Here is a 24,687-nt window from a genome sequence, read left to right as displayed (position 1 = left end):
AAGAGGTAGGATGTGAGCGAGAGGTTGGTGGTGAGACAGACAAGATCAAGGTACAGTGAGTAGGTTAGCATTAAGAGGAAAGGGTAGTGAGGTGAGGTAGGAGGGAGCAAGGTGATTAAGTGCTTTAAAGCCAATTGCGAGGAGTTTTTGTTTGATGCGGAAGTGAACGGGCAACCACTGGAATTTCATGAGGAGTGGGAAGACATGGTCTGAATGTTTTTGAAGAAAAATGATTCGGGCAGCAGAATGGAGTATGGACTGGTGTGGGGAGAGACAGGAGGCAGGGAGGTCAGCAAGAAGGCTGATACAATAATCAAGATTGGATAGGATAAGTGTTTACATTAATGTAGTTGCAGTTTGAATGGAGAGGAAGGGGCAGATTTTGGCAATGTTATAAAGGTAGAACTGACAGGATTTAGTGATGGCTTGAATATGCGGGTGGAATGAGAGAGCAATGTCAAGGATAATTTCAAGGTTATGGGCTTGTGAGTCATAAGGATGGTAGTGCCAACAGTGATGGGAAAGTGAGCGTAGTGGAGTGGGGTGCCTCAGTCTGGCGATAATTCATTGGGTGGCTTATAGGCATGCCACTGAGCCTGTGTAGCTAGGTTATTTTTATGTTTGTCTCTCTTATTAAGAGTGTGAGATCCTTGTGGACAGAGGACTAGCCACTTTGCTATTCTATAATTCCCTTACACTTAGTACAGTGCCCCACATCAAGTGGGTACTCAATAAATGCTACTACTCCTACTATTACTATTTCCAGATACAGTCAGTTTTGCCTCATGTGGGGTTCGTTTGCCTGAAAAACTTGCATTCACAAAAAGTCACATGGTAGTACTCGTACCATGCCTGATGCCATACACATGTAGAAAACTGTTTCTTCCAACACTGCATCACGCTGTATCCAGGCAGATGCACAATAGTGAAAGGACATTCCTTAATTCTGCAACAGCATCCTGGTCAAAATGGTTACTGGAAACACATGTTTTGGCAGAACAAACTGTGTTAATGTCATGTTTTGTCCCTCTGCGAATTCACCTCATTGAACTAGCTTAGCATTTCCCTTGCCTAACGTTTCCTGCAATTATTTCTCAAATCCATTGAGTTTTCCTCTAACACAGGAGTGATGCTCCTGATGCCACAACCATTTCTTTTGACCTATCTCTTTAGTTCACATAGACATGCACTGTTGGAAGATTTCCTGATTCCCAACAGTGTTCTAGCCAAAATGCCCAGAGAAAACACAGTAAAGATTGAGTAAACTGTGATTCTGTGACACTGAACCATTGAATACTGGCAACGTGCCTGGAATAATGCAATATCATAGCAATGTTTGCCTGATCCCATGCGGCTGGCTGGGGAGGTTTGGGGGCTCAGAGGGATTGAACATTAGTTTAGGAATTTTGGGGGGCTGGGGGTGGTGCTGTGGTGAGCTATAAATCCTGTCCAAGAGTGTCTTACTTGTAGCATGACTCCCCACAGGGTTTGCACTCATGATGTGTTCAGGAGGTGGTTGCTTCCTGGCTTGCACAAGAGCACGTTGACAGGCACAAGCTCCCATGCAACTTTCTTGGTGCCAGTGTGGGCTGCGGGTATGTGCCCATGTTGCCCACTGATTAAAGAAGAGCCCTGGCAGTTGGGCATGACAAACTGAGAAGCAGCATTATCTAATGGATAGAGCACAGTCCAGCAAATCAGAAGGCCCTGGGTTCTAATCCTGACTCTACCATGTACCTGCTGTGTGACCTTGGCAAGTCATTTAGATTCTTTGTACCTCAGTTCCCGCATCTAAAAAATGGGGATTAAGACTGTGAGCCCCATGTGGGACATGGACTGTGTCCAACCTGATTAGCTTGCATTTACCCCAGCTCTTAGTACAGTGCCTGGCATATTGTAAGTGCTTAACAAATACGATAAAAAAACTCTAAAAAGAAGGAAGCTGAGTCTGTTTGGCAGAAGATTTTTGGTCTTAGTGCTAACTTGCTGTGACAAGAGGGAGACTCTCTCAGCTCTGTTCAGGGACCTCGGCCCTTGAAATGTTGATCAATCAGTGAAGCAATGTTATTTATTGAATGCTTAATGTTTGCAGAGTACATTACTAAGTGCTTGGAAGGGCACAGTATTACAGAGTCGGTTGATCTATTCTTTGTTCACAAAGAGTTTGCAGTCTAGAAGATGCCATCTGTAAGGAAAGAAGGACCAATAGGCCAGGTTTTTGGACTGGTTGGGGTTAGAGTTTCAAAATCAGATTCTGAGGAGCTCAATGCACTTGCCATGTATCATTTAACTCTCTCAACATCCCTCTAAAATAGGGAGGGAGATGCTTTTTTTTGCATTTTACAGAGGGGAAAGCAGTCCAGACTGGGGCTCCTCTGGGTAATCCAAGCAGACCTCAATCTATGTCATACTGGGCATGAGGACATAAAGCCCCCCCCCCCCCCCTTTCCTTAGGGAATGAGGTCTCCATTCCGTGAGCTTACCAGGGGAGGGGGAGAGGAGGAGAGTCCCAGAACTGAACTGGCCCCAACACTACTCCTTCTGAGAAACAGATGAGCAGAGGTGTCCCAGAATGCCCCCTCTGGTTCACTCCAATGTGCCTGGCTCCTAAGGGAATCAAAGAAGATCAAAGTCAACTGAAGACAAGAGATAAAAGCTAGGTTGAAAGTCCTTTGAGGGCAGAGATAACTGTGTACATATTCTAATTGTATTGTACTCTCCCAAGCATTTACTACAGTTCTCTGCACACAGTTCACACTCAATAAATAGGATTGATTGATTGTTTGATTGATTGAGATTGGAGCAACCCCCCTTCCTCCCCAACCCCTGGCCCCAGGGAGAGAGCAAACATGCTGATGAGAGCTCATTTCCTTCCTTCCCAGGGCTGAAATCTGGAGCAGAGCACACTTCCAAAAAGAAATCCCAAAATGAAGCGGGAGTCTAGCTTCTGGGAGATTTTCTTTCCTCAGACACACGCTGTCCAACTCCTGCTTCCTGCAAGTATCCAGAACCACTACCCCTAGCTTAATTCCCATTTCTTCCAACCTGGACGGTCTTGAAAGTCCTTTGGTGGGGGTTGGAGTGGTGGTTTTTGCTGACATCATCCACTTCTGCTGTGATTTCCCCACTTTTGCTGCTCCCTTTCCCTTCATTTTCTGCACAATTTGAGGAAAGCACATTCCTCCCTTCTTCCTCAGGACCATTGCCTCTTTCTGCTCACACTGTTCTTTCCCAGATGTTTCTCCTCAGCTCAACTCATGTTGCTCCCACTCTATTATACAGCCAATTTGGGGTTCAGGTGGTGGGGTGGGTGGGGGGGTGGCCTCTGTCGAATTCACAGGGCAGAACTCAAGAGGCCACTTTGGGGGCTCCCTGTCATTTCCCCCATATCTTACCACAACTGCAAACCATAGCATCAGCTTAAATGAGCTTCCTGAGCTCAGTTAACCCTCAAAGCTTCTTATTTTTCATTGACATTTAACAAGTATTAGAGGGGAAAGGTCTTGTCATTTCATAGCTATCTCTTTGAAGGTGCACTGGGTGGATTTGAAGCCAACCTTAAACATACAGGAAGTGTGTGTGTGTGTGTGTGTGTGTGTGTGTGTGTGTGTGTGTGTGTGTGTGTGTGTGTGTGTGTGTGTGTTAGAGAGAGAGAGAGAGAGAGAGGGAATTCAGTTTAGGAAAACATGAAGGAACTTATCCTGGGTTTTGTTCCATCAATGAAAAAAGAAAATGGTGCCATCCATATTTCCAAGTTTAAAATAACCCACAGGTGAACCAAATCCCCCAAACCTGGCTGAGACCTTATATTTTTATTTTAAAATAGACATTTGAACAAACAGATTGTCATCAAGGGGATATATCGCTACCCAAAACAGCAGAGACCAAGCTCAAATGGCTAGCTCAGGTTTGAGGCTGGGACCATGTAAGTACAAGACATCACTGGAATATCAGCTCCTTCATCACATTAAAAGTGCTCAGATGTTTATGCTCTTACAAGAGGTACATGTGCAACAGGACCCCTGGCTAACACCTAGAGAAACAAAGGTAAGGCTGGTAGGGCCGTGGAGTGCAGAGGCCTTGTTAAATCCCAAGGTTCAGGTGGGTGAGCAATCTTCCAGTCTGCGGAAACAAAACTTGAATGTCAATCAGTCCTGGCCACCCAGCTGATTTATTCACAAAGATTTGCACCGAGTAGTGGGGAATGGGTGTCTTCAGGTGGAAGTGGAATGGGAGAGGGAGATTCAAGATGACCTAGGACTAAGGTCACCAGGAACAGAATTCACACAAACACCTGCCAACCCTCCACAGGAAAGAAGCAGTATGACAGAAGGTGGTATGGGAGGGAGGCAACTACTGCCAAATAGAAAGAGCATGAGACTGGGAGTCAGAATACCTGGGTTCTAACCTAAGCTGCTCTGCCATTGTGCTGCTGTTTGACCTTGGAAGTCACTTAACTTTGTTGGAATGAAGGTGGTTTTTGCTCCTTTCACTCACGGAAATGACCCTCTCGAAAGTACTGTGGGCCACCCCCTTCTCTATAACAATAATAATAATAATAACTATGCTATTTGTAAAACAGTTACTTGTGCCAAGCACTTGGCTAGATACAATACAATATGTTCACCTCAGAATACTATCTGGCTTTGGCTTTGCCAGCTTGGTACTCTCTTTGTTCTCCTATCCTTCTGATTGCTCCCTCTCTGTCTCATTCATTCAATCAATCATATTTATTGTGCACTTACTGTGTGCAGAGCACTGTACTAAGCACTTGGGCAGTACAAGTCGGCAACATATAGAGACTGTCCCTACCTAACAACGGGCTCACACCTTTGCTGACTCCTCCTCCACCTCTCATTTCCTAACTGGGGAGTGTCCCATAAGGCTCTTCTCCCTCTTTGCTCATTTTCCTGGGGAAAGTCATACACTCACATAGCTTTAGCCACCATCCCTTTGAGGTTTTAGGCCTGATCTCTTCCCCTTGCTATCCAATCCTGCATCTCCTCTTTGTCCAAAGACATCGCCACAAGGATGGCCTGCTGGCCTTTTAAATTCAACAAGTTCAAAACTGAACTTCCTATATTCCTACCTAACCCTTTTCCACCTCCCAATTTTCCCATCTCCACTGACAACATCATCTTCCCTGTGACCGAAACCAAAAACCTTGGCATCATCTTTGACTCCTTGTTGTCCTACTGCTGAAATCTGCCTATCTTTCATTGAAACCATTTCACGGATCCACCCCTTTCTCTCCACTCATAAAAGCACCACCCCAGTTCAATGATGGGACTATTGTAGTGGCCTCCTTCCTGGTCTTCCTGTCTCCAGCCCCTCCTTCCATCAGTTCATACCTCATGCTACTACCCAGATCATTGTCCAGAAGTGTTCCTTAGCACATGGTCCTCCCTCTCCTTAATTTTTGAGTATTTGTTAAGCACTTAGTATGTGCCAAGCACTGTTCTAAGCACGGGGGTAGATAGAAGCTAATTGGGTCAAAACCCTCCAATGGTTACCATCTCCCTCCACATCAAAACCAAACTCCTTACCAATCACTTCAAGGCTCTCCCTACCTTACTTATCAGCACTGTTCCCCCCCCATTCTCCTGCTTATACTCCTCACTCCCACCAAGACCCCCTCCTAGCTGAACTCTGCTTTCATTTTGCCTCCCTCCATCCCCCTGCTCCCACTGTCCCTCATATCCGTGAGACTTCTCAACGTTCTCCTCCTTAAAAGCTTGAAAATCCCATCTCCTCCAGCAAGCCTTTCCCTACTATATATTAGCATCCAAGTTCTTATTAACACACTAGCCACTTATAGGACTTATGTGCGTATTTATGTACTTGTGAATTTGCTATTTCTGTGCCTGTCTCCTTCATTGTAGTAGAAGCTCTTTGTGGGTGGGGAATATATCTTGTGCTTCCGTTGCACTTGCCAAGCCCTTTGTACAGCATACTGTATTCGATAGGCAGTCAATAAATTCCACTGTTACCCCATGCCTTCCTCAGGCTCGGGGTCTGTGGCAGAGCGATGAGTCCTGGCCTATTTCCACCACAGTGCCTGCTCCCCACCTTCCAGAGCAGCATGGCTCAGTGGAAAGAGCCCGGGCTTGAGAGGCAGAGGTCATGGGTTCTAATCCCAGCACCGCCACTTGTCAGCTGGGTGACTTTGGGCAAATCACTTAACTTCTCTGGGCCTCAGCTACCTCATCTGTAAAATGGGGATTAAGACTGTGAGTCCAATATGGGACAACCTGATTACCTTGTATCTCTCCCAGCACTTAGAACAGTGCTTGGCACATAGTAAGCGCTTAACAAATACCACCACTATCATCACACACCCCTGCCTACCCCACAAATGCCAAAGAGTCCCACGCTGCAGGCATCCCAGAGTGGTCTTCCTTACCCCTCCTCCCTCCAAACCACAGTCTGAGTTGACTCTGAGGTGCAGAGGAGCTCCATGCCCCTTCATCAGCTCCCTGAGGTGGAGAGGGAAATCCAGGACACTTCATCAGCTCCTTGTTCTGGGGCAAAACTGCAGCTCAGAGAGGGGGCTCTGAGCTGCCTCCATCATGGAGCCAGCACCGCCCCCCACCTCACCTCCCCCACTCCCCCTCACCCATGGCTCACCCTGGGGATCTGAACCACAGTCCCTACATACCACCTCCACTGTAACCACAGTCCCTACATACCACCTCCACTGTACCCCTGACACCTACCAGTCCCAGGGCCTGGCTCCAGTGTTAGAGTGGATATGGTGGCCCAGGCTCACTGTTCCCTTCCCCTACACACCCCGACGCCAACATGACATGGGTGCGGACCCCAGCCCCCTCCCCATCGCAGCTTGGGAATGACCCTAGCACCCGTGTTTCCCCACCCCTTGACATTTTGGGTGTTCCTCCCACCCCTTCCTCTACGGGCCACTTGGCTCCAAGATGGCAGATCAGGCCACAAGATGAAGCTCATTGAGCTCCATTGGAGGAGAAACCGAGAGTAATGAACGGATACCACTGGAGACCGAGGGATGTCAACATCTTGTGCAATTGTCAACAAGAAGCCACGGAACCTGACTGACAGTATGGGGACTAATGAGGATTTGCTCAGGCAAGGTGGATCATCTTGGGGAGGGCCAAGGGGAGTTGATTGTGTCAGCTTGGGGTGGGTTTAAGCAAATAACAGATAGGTCAAAACCACCTGTTAAGCACCCCCTCCCCTCCCCCAAAAGCACAGTACCTGAGCAGGGCAGCTGTGTGCTGAGCCCTCCCTGGTAGGCATGGGATTAAAGATGCCTGATTTGGAGTGAGCTGTTGTTTCTCTCTCCTCCTAGCTACACCTCTCTGAGAGTAATAGCAACCATTACTACTACTTCTACTACTCGTACCACTACCACCACTTTTACTACTATTAAATACTACTGCTGCAGCTGTGGCTGCTACTGCTTCTTAACTCCTCTGCTTTAGGTTCCTTGTCTGAAGAATTGATGGTAAAATACTGTTCTCCCATCTAAGACTGTAGGGGACAAGGGTTGTGTCTGAGCTGACTATTTTCTATCTAACCATGCACTTGGCACGTAGTAAGCACTTCATAAACATTTTATTGTTCTTTTTAGGTGTATTAGTAATTATACAACTAATTAGTTGTATAATTAGTATTAGTAGTAATATGTAATTACTAGTAATAGTATTAGTAATAAGTAATAGTAGTAAGAATTAGTATTAGTAATTAATAATTCGTAATAATAATAATAATAATGATGACATTTATTAAGTGCTTGCTATGTGCAAAGCACTGTTCTAAGTGCTGGGGAGGTTACAATAATAATAATAATGATAGCATTTATTAAGTGCTTACTATGTGCAAAGCACTGTTCTAAGCGCTAGGGAGGTTACAAGGTGATCAGGTTGTCCCACAGGGGGCTCACAGTCTTAATCCCCATTTTACAGATGAGGGAACTGAGGCCCAGAGAAGTGAAGTGACTTGCCCAAAGTCACGCAGCTGACAAGTGGCGGAGCCGGGATTTGAACCCATGACCTCTGACTCCAAAGCCCGTGCTCTTTTCACTGAGCCAAGCTGCTTCTCCTAGTATTAGTAATTAGTAATAAGAATTATTATTAGTAATGAGAAAAATAACAATATTGTTTCTAAGACCTAGCAATAATCCACTGATAAAAGAAAGCTGGAGGGATTTAGATTTGCTGTTAAAATAGTTAGGCCTGGCATGGCCTAGTGGATAGAGCGAGGGCCTGGGCGTCAGAAGGACTTGGGTTCTTATCCTGGCTATACTACTTGTCTGCTGTGACCTTGGGTGAGTCACTTAATTTCTCTGTGCCTCAATTCCCTTATATGTAAAATGGGAATGAGGGACATGGACTGTGTCCAACATTTTTACCTTGTATCTACCCCAGTGCTTTGAACGGTGCCTGTCACAAAGTAATTACTTAACAAATACCATAAAAAAGTGCCCCAAATCTTCAAGTCCATTTGAAGCACCTCTAGGGGCCAGGGAAAATCACTGTCAGGATTCAGTAATTAACAGGCAGCCACTCTTTTGTCTACATTCCTTTCCAATCTAGAAACTTCTACCCAAACATCACCTGGCCTCCTGTTGGATGAGGAAGTCCAGAAAGTATTAGGGTACAAGTTCCAAAATTTCCAGTCCTGTGGAGTTCAGCTTGTCACAGTCTGCCTATGCTCCCCAGGAAATGGTGCCGGGCTCCCAAGGTTCTGGGAGTGGGTGGTCAGGAGATAATAGTAATAATTATTATGGTATTTGTTATGTGTTAAATATTTGCCAGGCACTGTACTAAGTGCAGAGATGGATGCAACAAGTCGGATTGGGCACAGTCCCTTGTCCCAGGCGGGACTCAGAATCTCAATCCCCAGTTGAGGTAACTGAGGCACAGAGAAGTTAACTGACTTGACTAAGGTCACACAGCAGACAAGTGGTGGATCTGGATTAGAACTCATGACTTTCTGCAACCCAAGCCCGTGCTCTATCCACTACGGGAATTATGGGGCTGCAGGGGCCAGGTGCCAGGAGGCTGGGCTTATCATGGTGGGGCACTGAGCTGGGGCAATTTGATATCACTGGGGCAGTCTAGCCCAGACAGAGGGGTGAGGCTGTCCATAAAGAGCCTGCGCAGCTTTGCAGGAAATAATAATGATGGTATTCTTTTAACATTTACTATGACTTAAGCACTGAAGGGGATACAAGATAATCAGGACCTACATGGGGATCATGGTCTAAGTAGGAGGGATAATAGGTATGGAATCCCCATTGGCTGTTGAGGAAACTGGGGCACAGAGAAATTAAGTAACTTGCACAAAGTCAAACTGCAGGCAAGTGGTGGAGCTGGGATTAGAACCCAGGTCTTCTGGCTCCTGGGTCTGTGCTTTAGCCACTAGGCCAGGCTGCTTTTCTAAGGGAAAGGGGCTTTGACCTGAGTGTTAATTTGGTTGCCTATTCTGGAGCCATGGAGCAGAATTCAAACCCGAGACCCACAGTGGCCTGGCCCTGTAGACACTCTCCAGGCCTCCGGCACAGTTAGCAGCAGAAAGTACAGGAAAAGAGTAATCTGTGCAGGCGGTCACTTCTGCCCTGCCTAATCGCCAGCCCCTTGCAGCACAAGTCTTCTCACCAGCCATGACATATTGCTCTCCCCACATTCCTGCAAGGCAGTGAGAGACAGCTGCCATCATCTCTTATACCAATGAGGAAATTGAATTTTCCTCATGGGACGCCACCAATTCAAGGAAGTTCAAGAGGGGATGCCTTTCACGGCCTTGCTTTGCAGATTTACCCTTGGAGCTTTAGACAATGATGGTCCTTGACCTCTCAGGTCTCCCTGACTTTTAGGGTGAGCCCCCACTGTGGCTCCTCCCCACCCCAGACTGATCTTGCTGTGGGGGGCATTAAGGGGGTGATGGCTGTTCATGACCCACAGGTCTCCCAGGAGCCTCAGTACAATTTGCCATGGCAATAAGCGGTGGACTTTTTTTCACATTAAAAACAGCAAATGTCTGTTCATTTATCTAGGAATGAGATGTGGAAGATATGAATAAATATGAATTGATGAATATGAAATATGAGATATGAATAGATGTCCCTGATTTTTCTGGAAAAATAAGCAATCCCACCACTCTGGTAGTGCTGAGCCCAGAGACCTATTCTCTGGCAAAGAACCACACTTGGATCTTGACAATTATCGGTTCAGAACCAGCTTCTCCAGGGTGATAGAGCTGGATCAGCACTCTGCACTGAAGAGCAGAGGGCCCCAAGCAATTGAGAACACCTGGAGGTGGAATTACGTGGCCGGGAAGAACGTTTCAGAGAAGAATTCAAACTCATTTCAATTGACTCAGCTCCCAGATTCCCAATCCCCAGTGGCAGGGATCCAAAGGATAGTCCCACAGTGTAAATGGTGGCTCCGAGGTAACAGGCTGGGTTCCAAAGGGCAAATTAATATCGGACATTTTGGCTCTGCCTCTGTCTCCCTCAGTTACTTGGGGCCAATTGCCCCGAGCTGGCCCTGCCCCACTCACCTCTGCTGGGGAAAGGTCCTCTGTGTCCATCAGAACCTAGAAACAAAGAAGAATTGATCAAGGTTCCAGAGGGGCTGACCCCAGGCAGTGACCAAGGAAGGGGAGAGGGAGAAGAAGGAAGAAGAGAAGGAGGAAGAGAAGGAGGGTGGAAGTGCTGGAAGGGCTGGCCAGCAGCCTACACTCTCTAGGGCTGCCAGGTCTGATCTCAGTTCTGGGACAAATTCCTCACATCTGTGTAATGGGAGCAACTATGCTGGCTTATCTCAAGGAATGGGGCTGAGGAAGAAAGATAGGCAGGCATTTCCAGGGGCTAGGAGACTCCCCAAGAGAATAATAATTATAATTGTGGTGTTCGGTTTTTTATAATATTTAAGTGCTTACTATATATCAAGCACTGTTCTAAGCCCTGGAATACATACAAGTTAATCAGTCTGAACACAATCCCCGTCCCACATGGGGCTCACGGTCTAAGTAGGAGGGAAATAAGATTTTAATCAAGGAGAAGACATGCCCCTGCCTCCACCCATTTTAGATCTCCAAAGAGGAGCAAAGTACCCTCCTTCACAGGCCATTCTCACATCTAATCTGAATCAACCGTCAACAACAATCGTAACAATCATGAATCGTTCATGCTGCAGCTTGAATCCTTATCCTATCCTGAGGAGCAGAGTGGGGTGGACATATTTACTCACCAGCCACTATTTTCAGTGCATTGATTCTATAATGATGGCATTTATTAAGCGCTTACTATGTGCAAACCACTGTTCTAAGTGCTGGGGAGGTTATTCTACCCAAATGGACAAATAGATCTAGCCAGACACAGGGAGGAGAAGAATGATGTTCTGTACCTGGTTAACTATGGCATGAAGTAGTCTGGTTTGCCCAGACTGCTTGGAATTTAGAAGCAGCTCGTCTCCAGGAGTGCGAAAAAGCTGGCTGGCCAGGCCAAGGCAGAGATTTAAATAGTTATGCTGGGAGAAGGTTTTTCAGTCAGACCACTACCAGCCATGGGGCTAGGCTGAGACCCTCATTTTAGAGAAGAGCCTTCTAATCCCAGCTCTGCTACTTTCCTGCTGTGTCACTGCTAGTTTCCTGCTGTTTCCTGCTAGTGAAGGGCAAGTCCCTTCACTATTCTGTGCCTCAGTTTCTTCAACTGTGAAATGAGGATTAAATGCTTGTTCTCCTTCCTACTTAAAGAAACAGCGTGGCTCAGTGGAAAGAGCCTGGGCTTGGGAGTCAGAAGTCATGGGTTCCAATCCCAGTTCTGCCACTTGTCAGCTGTGTGACTTTGAGCAAGGCACTTCACTTCTCTGTGCCTCAGTTCCCTCATCTGTAAAATGGGGATTGAGACTGTGAGCCCCATGTGGGACAACCTGATTACCTTGTATCTCCCCCAGAGCTTAGAACAGTGTTTGGCACATAGTAAGCACTTAACAAATACTATCATTATTATTTTTATTATTATTATTATTACTTGGATTGTGAGCCCCATGTGGGACAGAGACAATGTCCTGTATGCTCTGTTTCTAACTGCTACAGTGCTTAGTACAGAGCTTGGCCCACAGTAAGTGCCAAACAAATACTGCAATTATTATCATTGTCATCATCATTATATTTAACCCTAACATTTCTCTTCTCCCCAGGTATTTGAGATGTGCTCACTGCTAAGACTTCCTTGAACCTTGCACCTGACCCAATCGTGATTACCTTCTGGAAACTTCCCACCTCCCAGCTCTTCGGCTTGACCTTCGCCCGCGGGTTGCAATGCTCTGTGGGGCCCCGGCTCATTCTGCAGGAAACCTGACGACTGGCGGCCTTGGAGGAAGCACTGCCAGCATCGGCCTCAGTGTCTGTCCAGCCCTGGAGCAAACCATGAAAGAAAAACTCATTTTCCATCCCCGAACACCACTGTCCATCTAGTTATGGGAGGTGAGAGGATTGCAACAGACCGAGAAGAGAGGTTTTAAAGGACCCAACCCCCACCAGCTCCCTGCCCCTTCTCACCAACTAGGATATTTAATAGGGGTAAGATGACACTGCAAAGGTTTCTATGGTCCAAATTCCAGCTTTTTTCTCTACAAAAATCCCCATAAAATAATCCTGTGTGAGTTGTGTGTGTTGTAGGGGGAGGGGATTGTGGATGTTTCCAAATGGAGTCTTTCATTTTTCTTTCTTCCAGAAGGAATCTGGGCACTGCAGAATAGCTGTCGCTTAACAAAGCACCAATTTGGGCATGGGTGGAGACAGAGGCCTGGTCAGGTTTTACTCATGCTGCCCTAAAAAAAAAAAAAAATCACCTCTGGGTCTCAGCAGGTCTTGGCACATGCCCAAGGCACTTTCCTCTTACTCCACCCGATGCTCTCTCTGGGACCCTGGGAACCTGGGACCTGTGTCCTGGGGAGTCAGGCCAGGATTCAGGAAGATACTCTCCAGCCAGCAGCGGAAGGGGCAGAGTAGACTAAGTCAGAGGATATGTCTGGTCCAATTCACCTGCTGAGTTTCTGATGGAGAGAGGGGCTGAGACCCAGGAGTCCTGACTCTTGGCTTTCTCAGTTAACCTCTGGTCTCCAATAATAGAGATGAGAGACAGTCCCATTGGAAAGTGTGCTGTCCCCAACCCACCCCACCTCACCCACAAGGAAGTAGAGAAAAATTCACTACTAGGGCCTTAGCTCCAGCCCTCTATTTCTGCTCTCCAGAAAAGTCCTGATTTCCCGATTCCAGGGGTCCAGAGAACTTAGTCTGCTCTGGGCAAATAGTGGCAGTCGGGTGTCTGGAACCCAGCATCCTCCATGCCCCACTTGGTGGGTGGGTCTCCCTGGCAGGCCTGTATATGGTACCCTTTTAGAACCCAAATCAGAAGTGTGACCCACGGTGGACTTCAAGCTGGGAGTCAAGAAAGAGAGGAACATCCGAGGGGGTGTTCACCCCAGCAATCGGCTAGTTCGTTGTCACCATGGTCCAGTTTGGACTCAGCCTTGGAGGAGGGGGCTGAGAGCCCGGCCAGTCAAAGGGACCCCATGGGTTAAGTCCTGTTCTGAAGGGAATTGGCCACACCAAGCCAATTGCCATGTTCCAGGGTCACATTACGAAAGAGCAGATCTGGGGTCCGAGGCCACTTAGAGCTCATCCCAGTTTGGGGGTCCTTTACTTCCCGGAAGATCTAGATGACCCAATAACATGGCCCTGACACATCACTCATGCCATCGGCAAGCAACATTTGTCATCAGCATCAGTCGTCTGGCACTGCCTGCAGCACTGGGCTTCAGCACCAAGCACATGGCATGGAGCCCAAACAGCTGGGCCCCGCATGCTCACCGATTCATTGTCTGAGGTGGAAGACCGGAGGCGCCTCCTCCCGGGACGCCAACTCCCATCCAAGGACTGGCTGGTGACCGCGGAGCGGCGTCTGGACACGTAGTGGCTGGAGGACCTAGAGTCTTGGCGAGACACTCTCAGCAGGGGTCCAAGGCAGGGGATGTACTTGGTGATGGCCATTCTGGCAGAAAGAAGCACGATCCCTCAGGCCCCCCCAACCACCCCCATTCCGCTCTGCCCTGGCTCCACCAACCCCATCCTTGGCACAACCCTGCCATCGTCAGAGTCCCATCTGTGCCTGCAGTGGCCCTCCTCTCCTCCTGCCTCCAAGGTGAGGAGCAGCTAGTGTTGCAATCCCAGCTAACAGAGTCCAAGGGACTGATCTCCAGCACAGATGAGACTAGACCCAGGCATCAGTCAGTGAGTCAATCGTATTTATGGAGCGCTTACTATGTACAGAGCACTGTACTAAGCACTTGGGAGAATATACAATAAAGAGACCCCTCCCCGGCCCACATCAAGCTTACAATCTAGAGGGGAAGACAGACATAAATATAAATAAATAAAAAGATAAATAAGTTACAGTTCTGACCCCAGGGAAGAGGCCAGGAGGCTCCCAGGAACACTGGGCCTCCCTTCTGCTCAGAACCTTTGTGGCTCATCCTAGTCTTAATACTAACAATGATAATATAGCTTGTTAGGTGTTTATTATGTGTCAAGCACTGTAGTAAGCAAGAAAATAATCAGGTCCCACCTTATGAATAGGAGGGAAAACAGGTATTTAATCCCCATGTTACAGATGAGGAAACTGAGGTCCAGAGAAGTCAAGCAACTTGCTGGTGGTCACACAGCAGGCAAGTGACGACAGAGGTTGGATTAGAACTGAGATCCTCTGACTCCCAAGTCCATGGTCTTTCCATTAGGCCACACTGCTTCATGTCAGAGAGATGGTAGCACTCTAGGCTCAGCATCAACAGAAAGGATCCTGATTCTAGATCATCACATCTTAATTCAGTTTGCAAAGGCAGATTCTGAATGAAACAAAATGTGGATGTCTTATACACTATCCCGTTGGGAGCGGATTTAGCACTGCCATTGTTTGGCGTGGAAAAAGGATACTGAAACATCAATCTCATGGGGGAAAACAGCTATTAAAATTAGCTTTTTAACCATACAGAGTTTAATTGGAAGTAAGGTAAAATCCAAAAGGTTCTTTCTTGCCCCTCTAAACCAGGCCAGTGGAGTGGCTTTCCAGAGAATCATTTAAATTCACCCAAAACAGCTCTCTCCCCTCTCCCACCCAGTCATCTGCTTAGCTGGCTGCCTAGCTAAGAGCTTCCATTCTCCAGCAAGCTGTGTCTCCTTTCCGGATGGGGGGCACTGGGTTTTGGAGCATCCCTTGGAGAGGGAAGATTGCACCCTCAAGTCCAGTTGTCTTGTGCCCTACCTTCCCAACTGCCTGAAGGAAACTCAGCTCTGAGCTGGACACACAAGGGTTAGAAGCTGCTGGGACCAAAAGTCCAGAAGCCATGCAAGTGAGAGGCTGTGTGAAGTCAGGCTCTGCTTCTCTCACAGAAACCACTTGGCCTAGTGGGAAAAGTCCAGACCTGGAAGCCAGGAGATCTGGGTTCTAATTCCAGCTCCGCAACTTGCCTGCTGTGTGACATTGGGCAGGTCACGAAACTTCTCTGGGCCTCAGTTTCCTCATCTGTAAAATGGGGATTTGATTCCTGTTCTCCCTCCCGCTTAGCCCGGGAGCCTCTTGTGGGACAGGGACTGTCTGATCTGCCTATACTGTATCCACCCCAGCATTTAGTACAAAGCCTGGCAGAAAGAAACTGCTTGACAAATGCCACAATTGTTATTACCTATATTCTAGCCTAATTTCCTGGGAAATCACCACAAGTACCCTAAAAGTAGTTTCTAGCCAGAAAATTTGCTCTTCTTTACCAATCGCCTTAGACAGTTCAAACTCCTTTCTGTCTATGAAGCCCCTTGGAGTACACACCCTCTTGGTTCAGAGGAAGCTCAGGTGCAGGACATTGTGGGTCTAAGTTAAGTGTTGTCAGAAATGCCAAGGCCAAGAAAGTGGAGTTCAAAGCCATTTCCCTGGGAAGACGGATGGACACGGGTCAAGAGCATGGCGTGCAGCCTGGCTTACCTGTACTTGGGGTGAGTGACGGCGTAGATGATAGGATTGTGGATGGCGGAGGACTTGGCGATCACAGCTGGCACTGAATTCATGTAGGGTGTTAGGAGGTGGGAATACCTGAATGTGGAGGAAACTGGAGCTGAGAAGATAGGGTCTGAACCACGAACCCTGCAAATCTCCCCTCCCAGACAAGTTGAATTGGCCAAGTTCAAGGAGAATGTGTTTTAGTGCGTGCTCGTTCAGCTCAGTTAGCTCCTCCAACTTGGACGTCTTTCCCACCCACTTATCTTCATTCTCTCCATCTCTGGGCTGGCCAGACCTACTTTCAGAGGTTCAGAATAATGACAATGATTATGGGATTTATTAGGTGCTTACTTTGTGCCAAGGGCTGGGATTGATCTGCATGGAAGAGCACACAACTGGGAGTCAGGAGACTAGAGACCTAATTCTGGCTCCACCACTTGCCAGCTTGTGTGATATTGGTCAAGTTACTAAACTTTTCCATGTTTCAGTATCCTCATCTGTACAGTGGAGATAAAATACTTGTTCTCCCTCCTACGCTGCCAGCCCAAGGTGGAACAAGGGCTGTGTTCAATCTGATTATTTTTTATCTACTTCAGCACTTAGCACGTTGCTTGGCACGTAATACGTGGTTAATAAAAACCATCGTTGTGCTCTAAGATAATCAAATCAGACAGTCTACATACTACACAGTTTTCACAGTCTAAGGGGCAAAAAGTGCAGGCACTTCTTCTTCATTTTACACCCCTGGAAATGGAAGTGCAGAGAGGTTAAATGACTAGTCTAAGGTCACACAACAGGCTGGTGGCTGTTCTTTCCCTGCGTGCCCTGAAGATGCTCTTTAACCATGCTCTGGAATTTTTAGAAGGTCCATCTCAAAGTTATAAAAAAAATTAGGGTTCTGGAGCTCCAGAAGCAGACCAAAATAGGAAGAAGGTTATGGCTGCCAGAGGCTGAGAAAGGGTACAGCGGGGGAGTGAAGGGGCAACAACACGTCCCTTTCTCTTGGGACCTCTGATGAGCTCACCGTGGCCTAGTGGATAGACCACAGGCCTGGGAGTCAGAAGGACCTGGGTTCTAATCCCGGCTCTGCCACTTGTCTGTTGTATGACCTTGAGTAAGTCATTTCACTTCTCTGGGCCTCAGTTACCTCATCTATAAAATGGGGATTGAGACTGTGAGCCCTAAGTGGGACAGGATGTGTCCAACCGGATTATCTCTACCATACTACATTCAATATCACGTAATGTAATATCTCGGTCACTTCAAGCTCAATGAGTTCAAAAGTGAGCCCCTCGCCTTTTCTCCAATTTAGCTTTCCCCCCCACAGTTGACACCACCACCATCCTCCCCGTCTCTCAAGCCCATAGTCCTGGCATTGTCTTGACTTTTTTCACTTTCAACCCTCGCACTTAGGGGGTTTCCAACTAATGTTGTCTCTAACCCTACATTTTCAGAATCTGTCCCTTCTCTTCCATACAAATGGTTACCACATTGGTCCATGTCAATGGTCCAGGACGTTGTCACATATCGCAGTTTGACTACAGCCATCAACCTCCTTGCTGAGCTCCCTGCCTCTAATCACTCCCTGTTCCAGTTCATACTTCACTCTGCTGACTGATTTTTGTAAAGCTTAATTCACACATCTTAGAACATTGCTTGGCACATAGTAAGCGTTTAACAAATACAATTTTTTTTTAGATGGATGGTTACTAATGGATGGGACCTTGAAAGCCATCCCTCTTCCTCCAGCCAGGCCATCACAGAAACCCTCCCAGACATAACATTGCATCCCATTTTGCAAGACTTCCACAACTCCTTTTTATACTCCAACTATCCCTGGGGGGAATACTTCTTTCTGCCCCATCTATATCTCTCCCCAGGTCTACCCTCAGTAGAGATCAGGAAAGTTGGCCCTTATCCTTTTTTTTAAATTGGCGTTTGTTAAGCACTTACTATGTGCCAGGCATTGTACTAAGCTCTGAGGTAGATACAAGCTAATCATTCATTCATTCATTCAGTCGTATTTATTGAGCACCTACTGTGTGCAGAGCACTGTACTAAGCACTTGGAAAGTACAATTCAGCAACAAATCAGGTTGGACACAGTCCATGTCCCACATGGAGCTCACAGTCTTAATCCCCATTATTCAGATGAGGTAACTGAGGCACAGAGAAGTTAAGTGACTTGCCCAAGTTCACACAGCAGATGTGTGGAGGAGCTGGAATTAGAACCCAGGTTCTTCTGATTTCCAGGCCCATGCTCTAGTCACTAGGACAAGCTGCTTCTATAGTTACTACAGTACAAGCAGATGGGGTCTCTACAGGATCTGAATAACCCTGCTGACATGCCCTGGGTGGGCGTCTGCCTCATCCACACAGTTCCTGAGAAGATGCTCACTTGGATTAACTCAGGGACCCCTGATTATCACGTATCAACCCCAGCCCTGGACACATACTAAGGGCTTAATAAGTGCTACAATTCATATGTTTCAATTGCATATCAAGCCAAGTATAAGAGGATCACTGGTGGCAAGCCTTAAGCAAGAGGATGGAGATGATTCAGCTGCCCTAGGGCCCATCCCTGTGCGTCACCCAGAGACCTCTGGACAATTTTACGCTTTCATCCTCTGAATGGCCCCTCACCTGCAAGGACCTGCTTCTCAACAGTATCTGCCACTGGCAGGACAAAAGCCACTCCTCCCCATGACTGGGGCGAAAGTCTGCCAGGCTGCACCCAGCCCATGGGTGTTGCCGGTGCACATTTTTATGCCTGGCATGGCTCCTGGATGAGGGCAGGCTGGGGGAGAGATTTGCAAGACAGCTGAAGCTCTCTGAGGAGCAGGTAACAGAAATAGAGAATTACCCAGCAAAAGCCAATAAAGCCACCACAGAGTAAGGGGACCAGGAAATGACATAGAGCAGGATAACCATCAAGGCGATCTTCGCTGTCTTCCATTCATTCTTCATCCTCTGGCATTGCCTCTGAGACCCTCTGCAGTCATCTGAGCTGATAGTCTGAACTGCCCTGGGGAAATGAGCACCAGAACCAGTTGGTTACCAATTAATCAATTGTATTTATTAGCACTTACTATGGGCAGAGCACTGTACTAAGCACTTGAGAGAGTACACTATAACAGAATTGGTAGACATGTCCCCTGCCCACAAGAAACTTACAGTCTTGAGGTTGGGTCTCAATCAAGACTGTACAGAAGACCTGGGGAACAGGGAGGAGAGGAGGAGAAAGAGGATGAGGAAGAACTTGATGATGGTAAGGAGATGTATTTCTAAAATTCTCAATTCCATTCATTATTCCACTATTTCTAAAGCCCTCAATTGCATCTATTACCTAACTTATTATCTCACTGTACCCTGACAAAATACCAGAGAAGCAGGTAGTTCCCATTTTATAGATGGAAAAACTGAAGCCCATAGAGCACTTGCCCCAAATCACCAAGCATGTCAGCAGTACAGTCAGGAGTAGGTTCCAAATCAATCAACCAATCGATGGTATTTATTAAGCACTTATTATGTGCAGAACACTGTACTAAGCACTTGGGAGAGTACAATACAACAGAATTTGCAGACACATTTCTTGCTCATAATCTTCTGAAACCAAGTGCAGGTGTCTTTCTCTTATATTCTAGGGAACTCACTCCCTTCAGGAATAGGTTGGTTGGGGGAAAGCCTGTTTCCTCCTATTTAGGAACCTGGCGTATCTCTCCTAGGAATGCAGCCTTGAATGTCATTATCTCTTGGCTTGGACATTATCTTTCAGCCCAGACTTTAGCATTTCTGTTTCATAACTCTGTTGCCTCTGGAGAGCCTTGAGTCTTTGCCAGGAAGGAGTTTTCTTTTATTTCTTTTCATTCTTGGCAGACCCCACAGCAACCAGTTGCACAGGAGCAAGAATGGAGACTGAAAATGGGACTTGAGAAGAGTTCATTGAGACATAGAGTTGGGTCCTTTCTAGCAGCTCTGGGATCGCCTCTGTACAACACACAGCTGCCTCTCCAACAGGGAGAGTTCTAGGGAGTCCAATAGGGACTGAGTTCTAATCAATCAAAGGTATTTATTAAGTCACTTCACTCCGCTAGGCCTCAGTTCCCTTGTCTGCAAACTGGGGAATAAGATTGTGACCACATGGGGCAGGAACTGTGTCCAATCTGATTGGCTTCTATCTACCCAAGTGCTTAGTACAGTGCCTGGCACATAGTAAGTGCTTAACAAATACCACAGTTATTATTATTAGTAGTACAATACAAAAGAGTCAGTAAATGTATTCAATGCCCACAAATAGCTTGCAGTCTTTAGGAGGAGACAGGCATTAAAGGCTGCAGACTTTAAGAACATGTAAGTGCTGTGGGGCTGAAGGTAGGGTGAATATCAGGAGCTTAGAGGTACCAATCCAAGTGTATAGGCAATGCAGAAGGGAGAGCAAATAGAGGAAGTGAGGGCTTAGTAAAGGAAGACTTCTTGGAGGAGGGGTGATTTTAGTAAGTTTTTGAAGTGGGAAGTGTAGTGGTCTGTGGCCTATGAAGGGGGAGGGAGTTTCAGGCCAGAAGGAGGACTTGGGAGAGGGTGAATACATGATGATGGCAAGACTGGCGATCCTTTGTGCTGAGTAAGTGAGGCTCAGACAGGTTTGAGACTAGTAGCTGAGGTAACATTTGAGCCCAACATTCAGTCTACCGAGCCACTCTGAAGATGACTGGTCCCTCTGCCCCATGCTTTGGAAGACACCAGCAGACTGTGGTTAGTGAAAAGACCACAGGACTGTGAGTCAGGAGACCCCAATTCAAATCCCAGCTTTGCTACTTGCCTGCTGTGTGTCCTTGGCCAAGTCATTTAACTTCTCTGAGCCTCAGTTTCCACATCTATAAAATAGGGATTAAATATCTGTGCTCTTTCTTACTTAGACTGTGAGCCTGATGTGGCATAGGGACTATGTCTGACCTGATTACCTTGTATCTATTCCAGTGCTTAGCATATCTTGTCTTATGCTGCTGAGTTGTCTTCGACCCATAGAGACTCCATGAACACATCTCTCCCAAAACGCCCCACTCTCCATCTATAAGCATTCTGGTAGTGTATCTGTAGAGTTTCCTTGGTAAAAATATGGAAGTGGCTTACCACTGCCTCCTTCCACTCAGTAAACTTGAGTCTCCACCCTTGACTCTCTTCCAAGCCGCTACTTCCCATCACAGAAGGGTTTTGACTTGTAGCAGATTGCTTTCCACTCGCTAGCTACTGCCCAAGCTGGGAATGGAATGGGTAGACCTCTGCTTGACTCTTCCTCCTGAAGCCAAGACTGGTACAGTATGCGATCCTGAGAGGGGGCTTGGCACATAGAAAGCACTTAACAAATGCCACAACTATCACTGAGCTACTGCAACCTGATAGACCAGGTGGATTGATTGTGGTGGTGATGGTGATGATGATGATGGTAATAACAATGACGGTTATGGTGGTGTGAGTTTTGGGTGGGGGCTTCTTTTTTTACCTATCTCCCTCTTCTAACCCCAGTAGGTCCCAAGCCTGATCAAAAGAATCTCTCACTTGTTGGTACCCCTGATAGCCTGGAAGATGAAGAAGTAGCAGTAGATGATCACCATCAGGGGAATGAAGAAGACAAAGCAGAAGAGTAACATAGTGTAGGCCCGGACTGGTGGCGTGAAAGTCATGTAGTCCCAGGAACAAGATGTCAGGAGCCCTTCAGGCACATAGGCACCTCGGAAGAGGGAAAAGAAAGGTGGAAACTGACACGAGATCCAGCCTCAGAGATCCTTTTTCTCCTGGAATGGGAAGAGTTGATGCGGTACAGAGTCCATTTATGTAAAATAGAATTGTTGCCCTGGAGTCTTTTCTGGCAAAGTTGCTTATTTCAAAATAACCTCGCTGGGGAAGGCCTCTCTCTGCTACCCTTCAATCAATCAAATATATTTGCTGGGCACTTACTGTGTGTACTTTGTAGATAAAGTTGGAGACACGATCCCTGCCCTCGAGGAACTTATAATCTAGTAGGGAAGACAGGCATTAAAATAAATTTCACACAAGGGAAGCAACACAGTATAATCATATGTACATAAGTACTGCGGAGGTGAAGGTTGGCCAGCCCTATCCTTTGTCCTGCCATACACAACTGCTCTTAGTATAGCCCTTGTCCAAGACAGCATACTCCATCACCCCCTAAAGCCTAAGTACTAAAGACTAAACACTTTCAAGATAGCCTTGCTTAAAAAAATCTGCTGCACTTGCAGCATTTGCACAGGAGAGAATACACAGACAGGGCTAGGGAAGAGAGGCAATCAATCAATCATATTTATTGGGTGCTTAATGTATGCAGAACTAAGCACTTGGCAGAGTACAATACCACAGAGTTGATAGACACAGTCTCTGCCCGCAAGTCTAATGAGGGAGAACCAATCTCTGGACTGGGAACTCCCCCCACAAGGAATTTACAGTCTAGAGTGAGGGAAGAGATCTTTCTTTTTCTCTCCAAACCCATCTTGTATTATTGAGCGCAGAGATGACCCACAGTGGTTGCCAGCTTCCACTTCAGTGTTCTCTTGGTAATACAGAACTGATGATTGTTTACTATGAGAGGTCTATCATTATTCTACAGCTAATTCCACAAATCTCACTGGCCCACTTGAGAGGAAAGCCTGGCCCGCTAGCATGTTATGCTCCCTAAAGTGCCTCCCTTCTCCACTCTCCCCGAACCCACAGGACCACTTACTTGATTAATTCGACAACAGGAGCATTATGTCTCTTATTCTACACTGTAAACTCATTGTGGGCAGGGAACACATCTATTGAGTCTGTTGCATCGATAGGAGCGGGAGTCCGGGATCTGCCTATGCTTCAAACTGGGCCTCCACACCTCAAAGGTCGGGCAGCTTTGATTCCTACTTTAACTCTCAGAAATTGATCCCATTCTAACAGAGATTTGGAACTCTACTCTTTGTAATGTTCTGGCCAGGAAAGATTTCTTTGCAAATAGCAGCAATAGGATATTGTGAGCTTTGTCAATGCCTGCTGAGCCCCAACAGCCTATCATGTGCTGCTCAGAACAGCAGGAAGCTAAATAAAATTGGGAAATGAATGTTGGAGGAAGCCTGCCCCAAGAGAATAAAGAAATTACCCAGAGATTAAATGAATCGTCTAGAGGGGATAGATAATGTTGATCACCGTCCTGTGCTTTTTCTCCTGGCACTCAATATTCTTCTGTTTTAAGGTGAACACTTGAACAGTAGACCAGATATCTATTGTCCAATTATCCCCAATTATCCACCAAGACTCAGAATTACAGCTACTATTAGACCCTTATAGTAAATTAACAGCTTCAGTCAAATTTTCCAGCTTCATAAGGCTTTTTATCATGGTCATTTTAATATGCCACATTTTAATGTACACCCAACTCATTCATTCATTCGTATTTATTGAGCACTTACTGTGTGCACAGCACTGTACTAAGCACTTGGGAAGTACAAATTGGCAACATATAGAGACGGTCCCTACCCAATAACGGGCTCACAGTGTAGAATTGTTCCATGATTGGCATTTCTTCTGTATGTAAGTTATGCTCTGGGAAACAGCCCTTGGCTTGAGCGGCTCTCTTGTTTGAGGATTTGTAAAGGACTGTTTCCAAAGGAATATGATGGTCCCATTGGGGGTTCAGTGATGCAGCTGAGCCACACAACCACTGCAGATGAAACTGTTGAGCATCAGCATGGCCAAGTGGATACAGCACAGGCCTAGGAGTTAGAAGGTCCTGGCTTCTAACCCCAGCACCCCCACTTGTCTGCTGTGTGACCCTGGACAAGTCACTTAACTTCTCTGGGCCTCAGTTCCCTTATCTGTAAAATGAGAATTAATATTGTGAGCCCCAAGTAGGACATGGACTATGTCCAATCTGATTAGCTTGCATCCCTCAATGCTTAATTCAGTGCCTAGCACATAGTAAATGCTTAGCAAATACCATATATGATAATAATAATAATAATGATAATAATTATGTTTGTTAAGCGCTTACTATGCACCGGGCACTGCATGAAGACTCCCAATTCCCTTTTTCCTCCTCTTTTACCATTAACTTTGATTATTCTACTAGTTTTATTTAATCATCAGAAGCTTGAAACACCAGAAACCATTGCTACTTTGCAGTTTTTCTCAGACGGAGCTAATAAAAATCCAGGTAATGAAGCTGGAGACCTGAACTAATAGCTAAATAGCATCAAGATTCATTGGTAGGAAGAAAGTGCCTTCAGAATGAGGGTTTAAAGTTTGGTCTCTAATGGTTGTCCCCTCCAGGACCAATCATCCTCTTAGCTGATCTCCCTGCCTCCAAACTCTCTCCTCTCCATTCCATATTGCACTCTGCTACCCGACTCATTTTTCTGAAGCACTGTTCTGCATCCATCCCCCCATTTCTCAAAAATTTCCATTGGTTGATAATGTCTCTCCCCAAGCAGAAACTCCCGACCATCAGCTTGAAAACACCAAATCAGCTCTCTCCCCTTCTTATCTTGGTTCTTCTCCCATCGAGACCTAGTCCTCATGTTTCACTTCTCTAATACCAAGGTAGATACTGTGCCTCGCTCTCAACTCTCTCTCTGTGGAGCTCTTTCTCATGGCCTTCCTCCTGATTGGAACTCC

General features: G+C 46.6%; 1 protein-coding gene across 1 annotated transcript in view; it reads right to left on the bottom strand.

The window, feature by feature from the left end:
• Nucleotides 1-3,982: 3,982 nt before the first annotated feature.
• The window catches only part of OPN4 (opsin 4), a 37,621-nt gene continuing 16,916 nt past the window's right edge, over nt 3,983-24,687 (bottom strand). The window contains exons 5-11 of the mRNA XM_038744309.1: nt 21,589-21,760; nt 18,896-19,057; nt 16,019-16,126; nt 13,858-14,038; nt 12,247-12,399; nt 10,540-10,575; nt 3,983-4,122 (exon numbers count right to left, since the gene is read on the bottom strand). Coding sequence (XP_038600237.1) covers nt 4,084-4,122; nt 10,540-10,575; nt 12,247-12,399; nt 13,858-14,038; nt 16,019-16,126; nt 18,896-19,057; nt 21,589-21,760 — 851 coding nt within the window. The 3' untranslated portion in view covers nt 3,983-4,083. The remainder of the gene's footprint in view (nt 4,123-10,539; nt 10,576-12,246; nt 12,400-13,857; nt 14,039-16,018; nt 16,127-18,895; nt 19,058-21,588; nt 21,761-24,687) is intronic.

Source organism: Tachyglossus aculeatus, chromosome 3, assembly GCF_015852505.1.
Source record: "Tachyglossus aculeatus isolate mTacAcu1 chromosome 3, mTacAcu1.pri, whole genome shotgun sequence".
Classification (NCBI taxonomy): Eukaryota; Metazoa; Chordata; class Mammalia; order Monotremata; family Tachyglossidae; genus Tachyglossus; species Tachyglossus aculeatus.
This window is presented reverse-complemented; position numbering and strand designations above follow the sequence as displayed.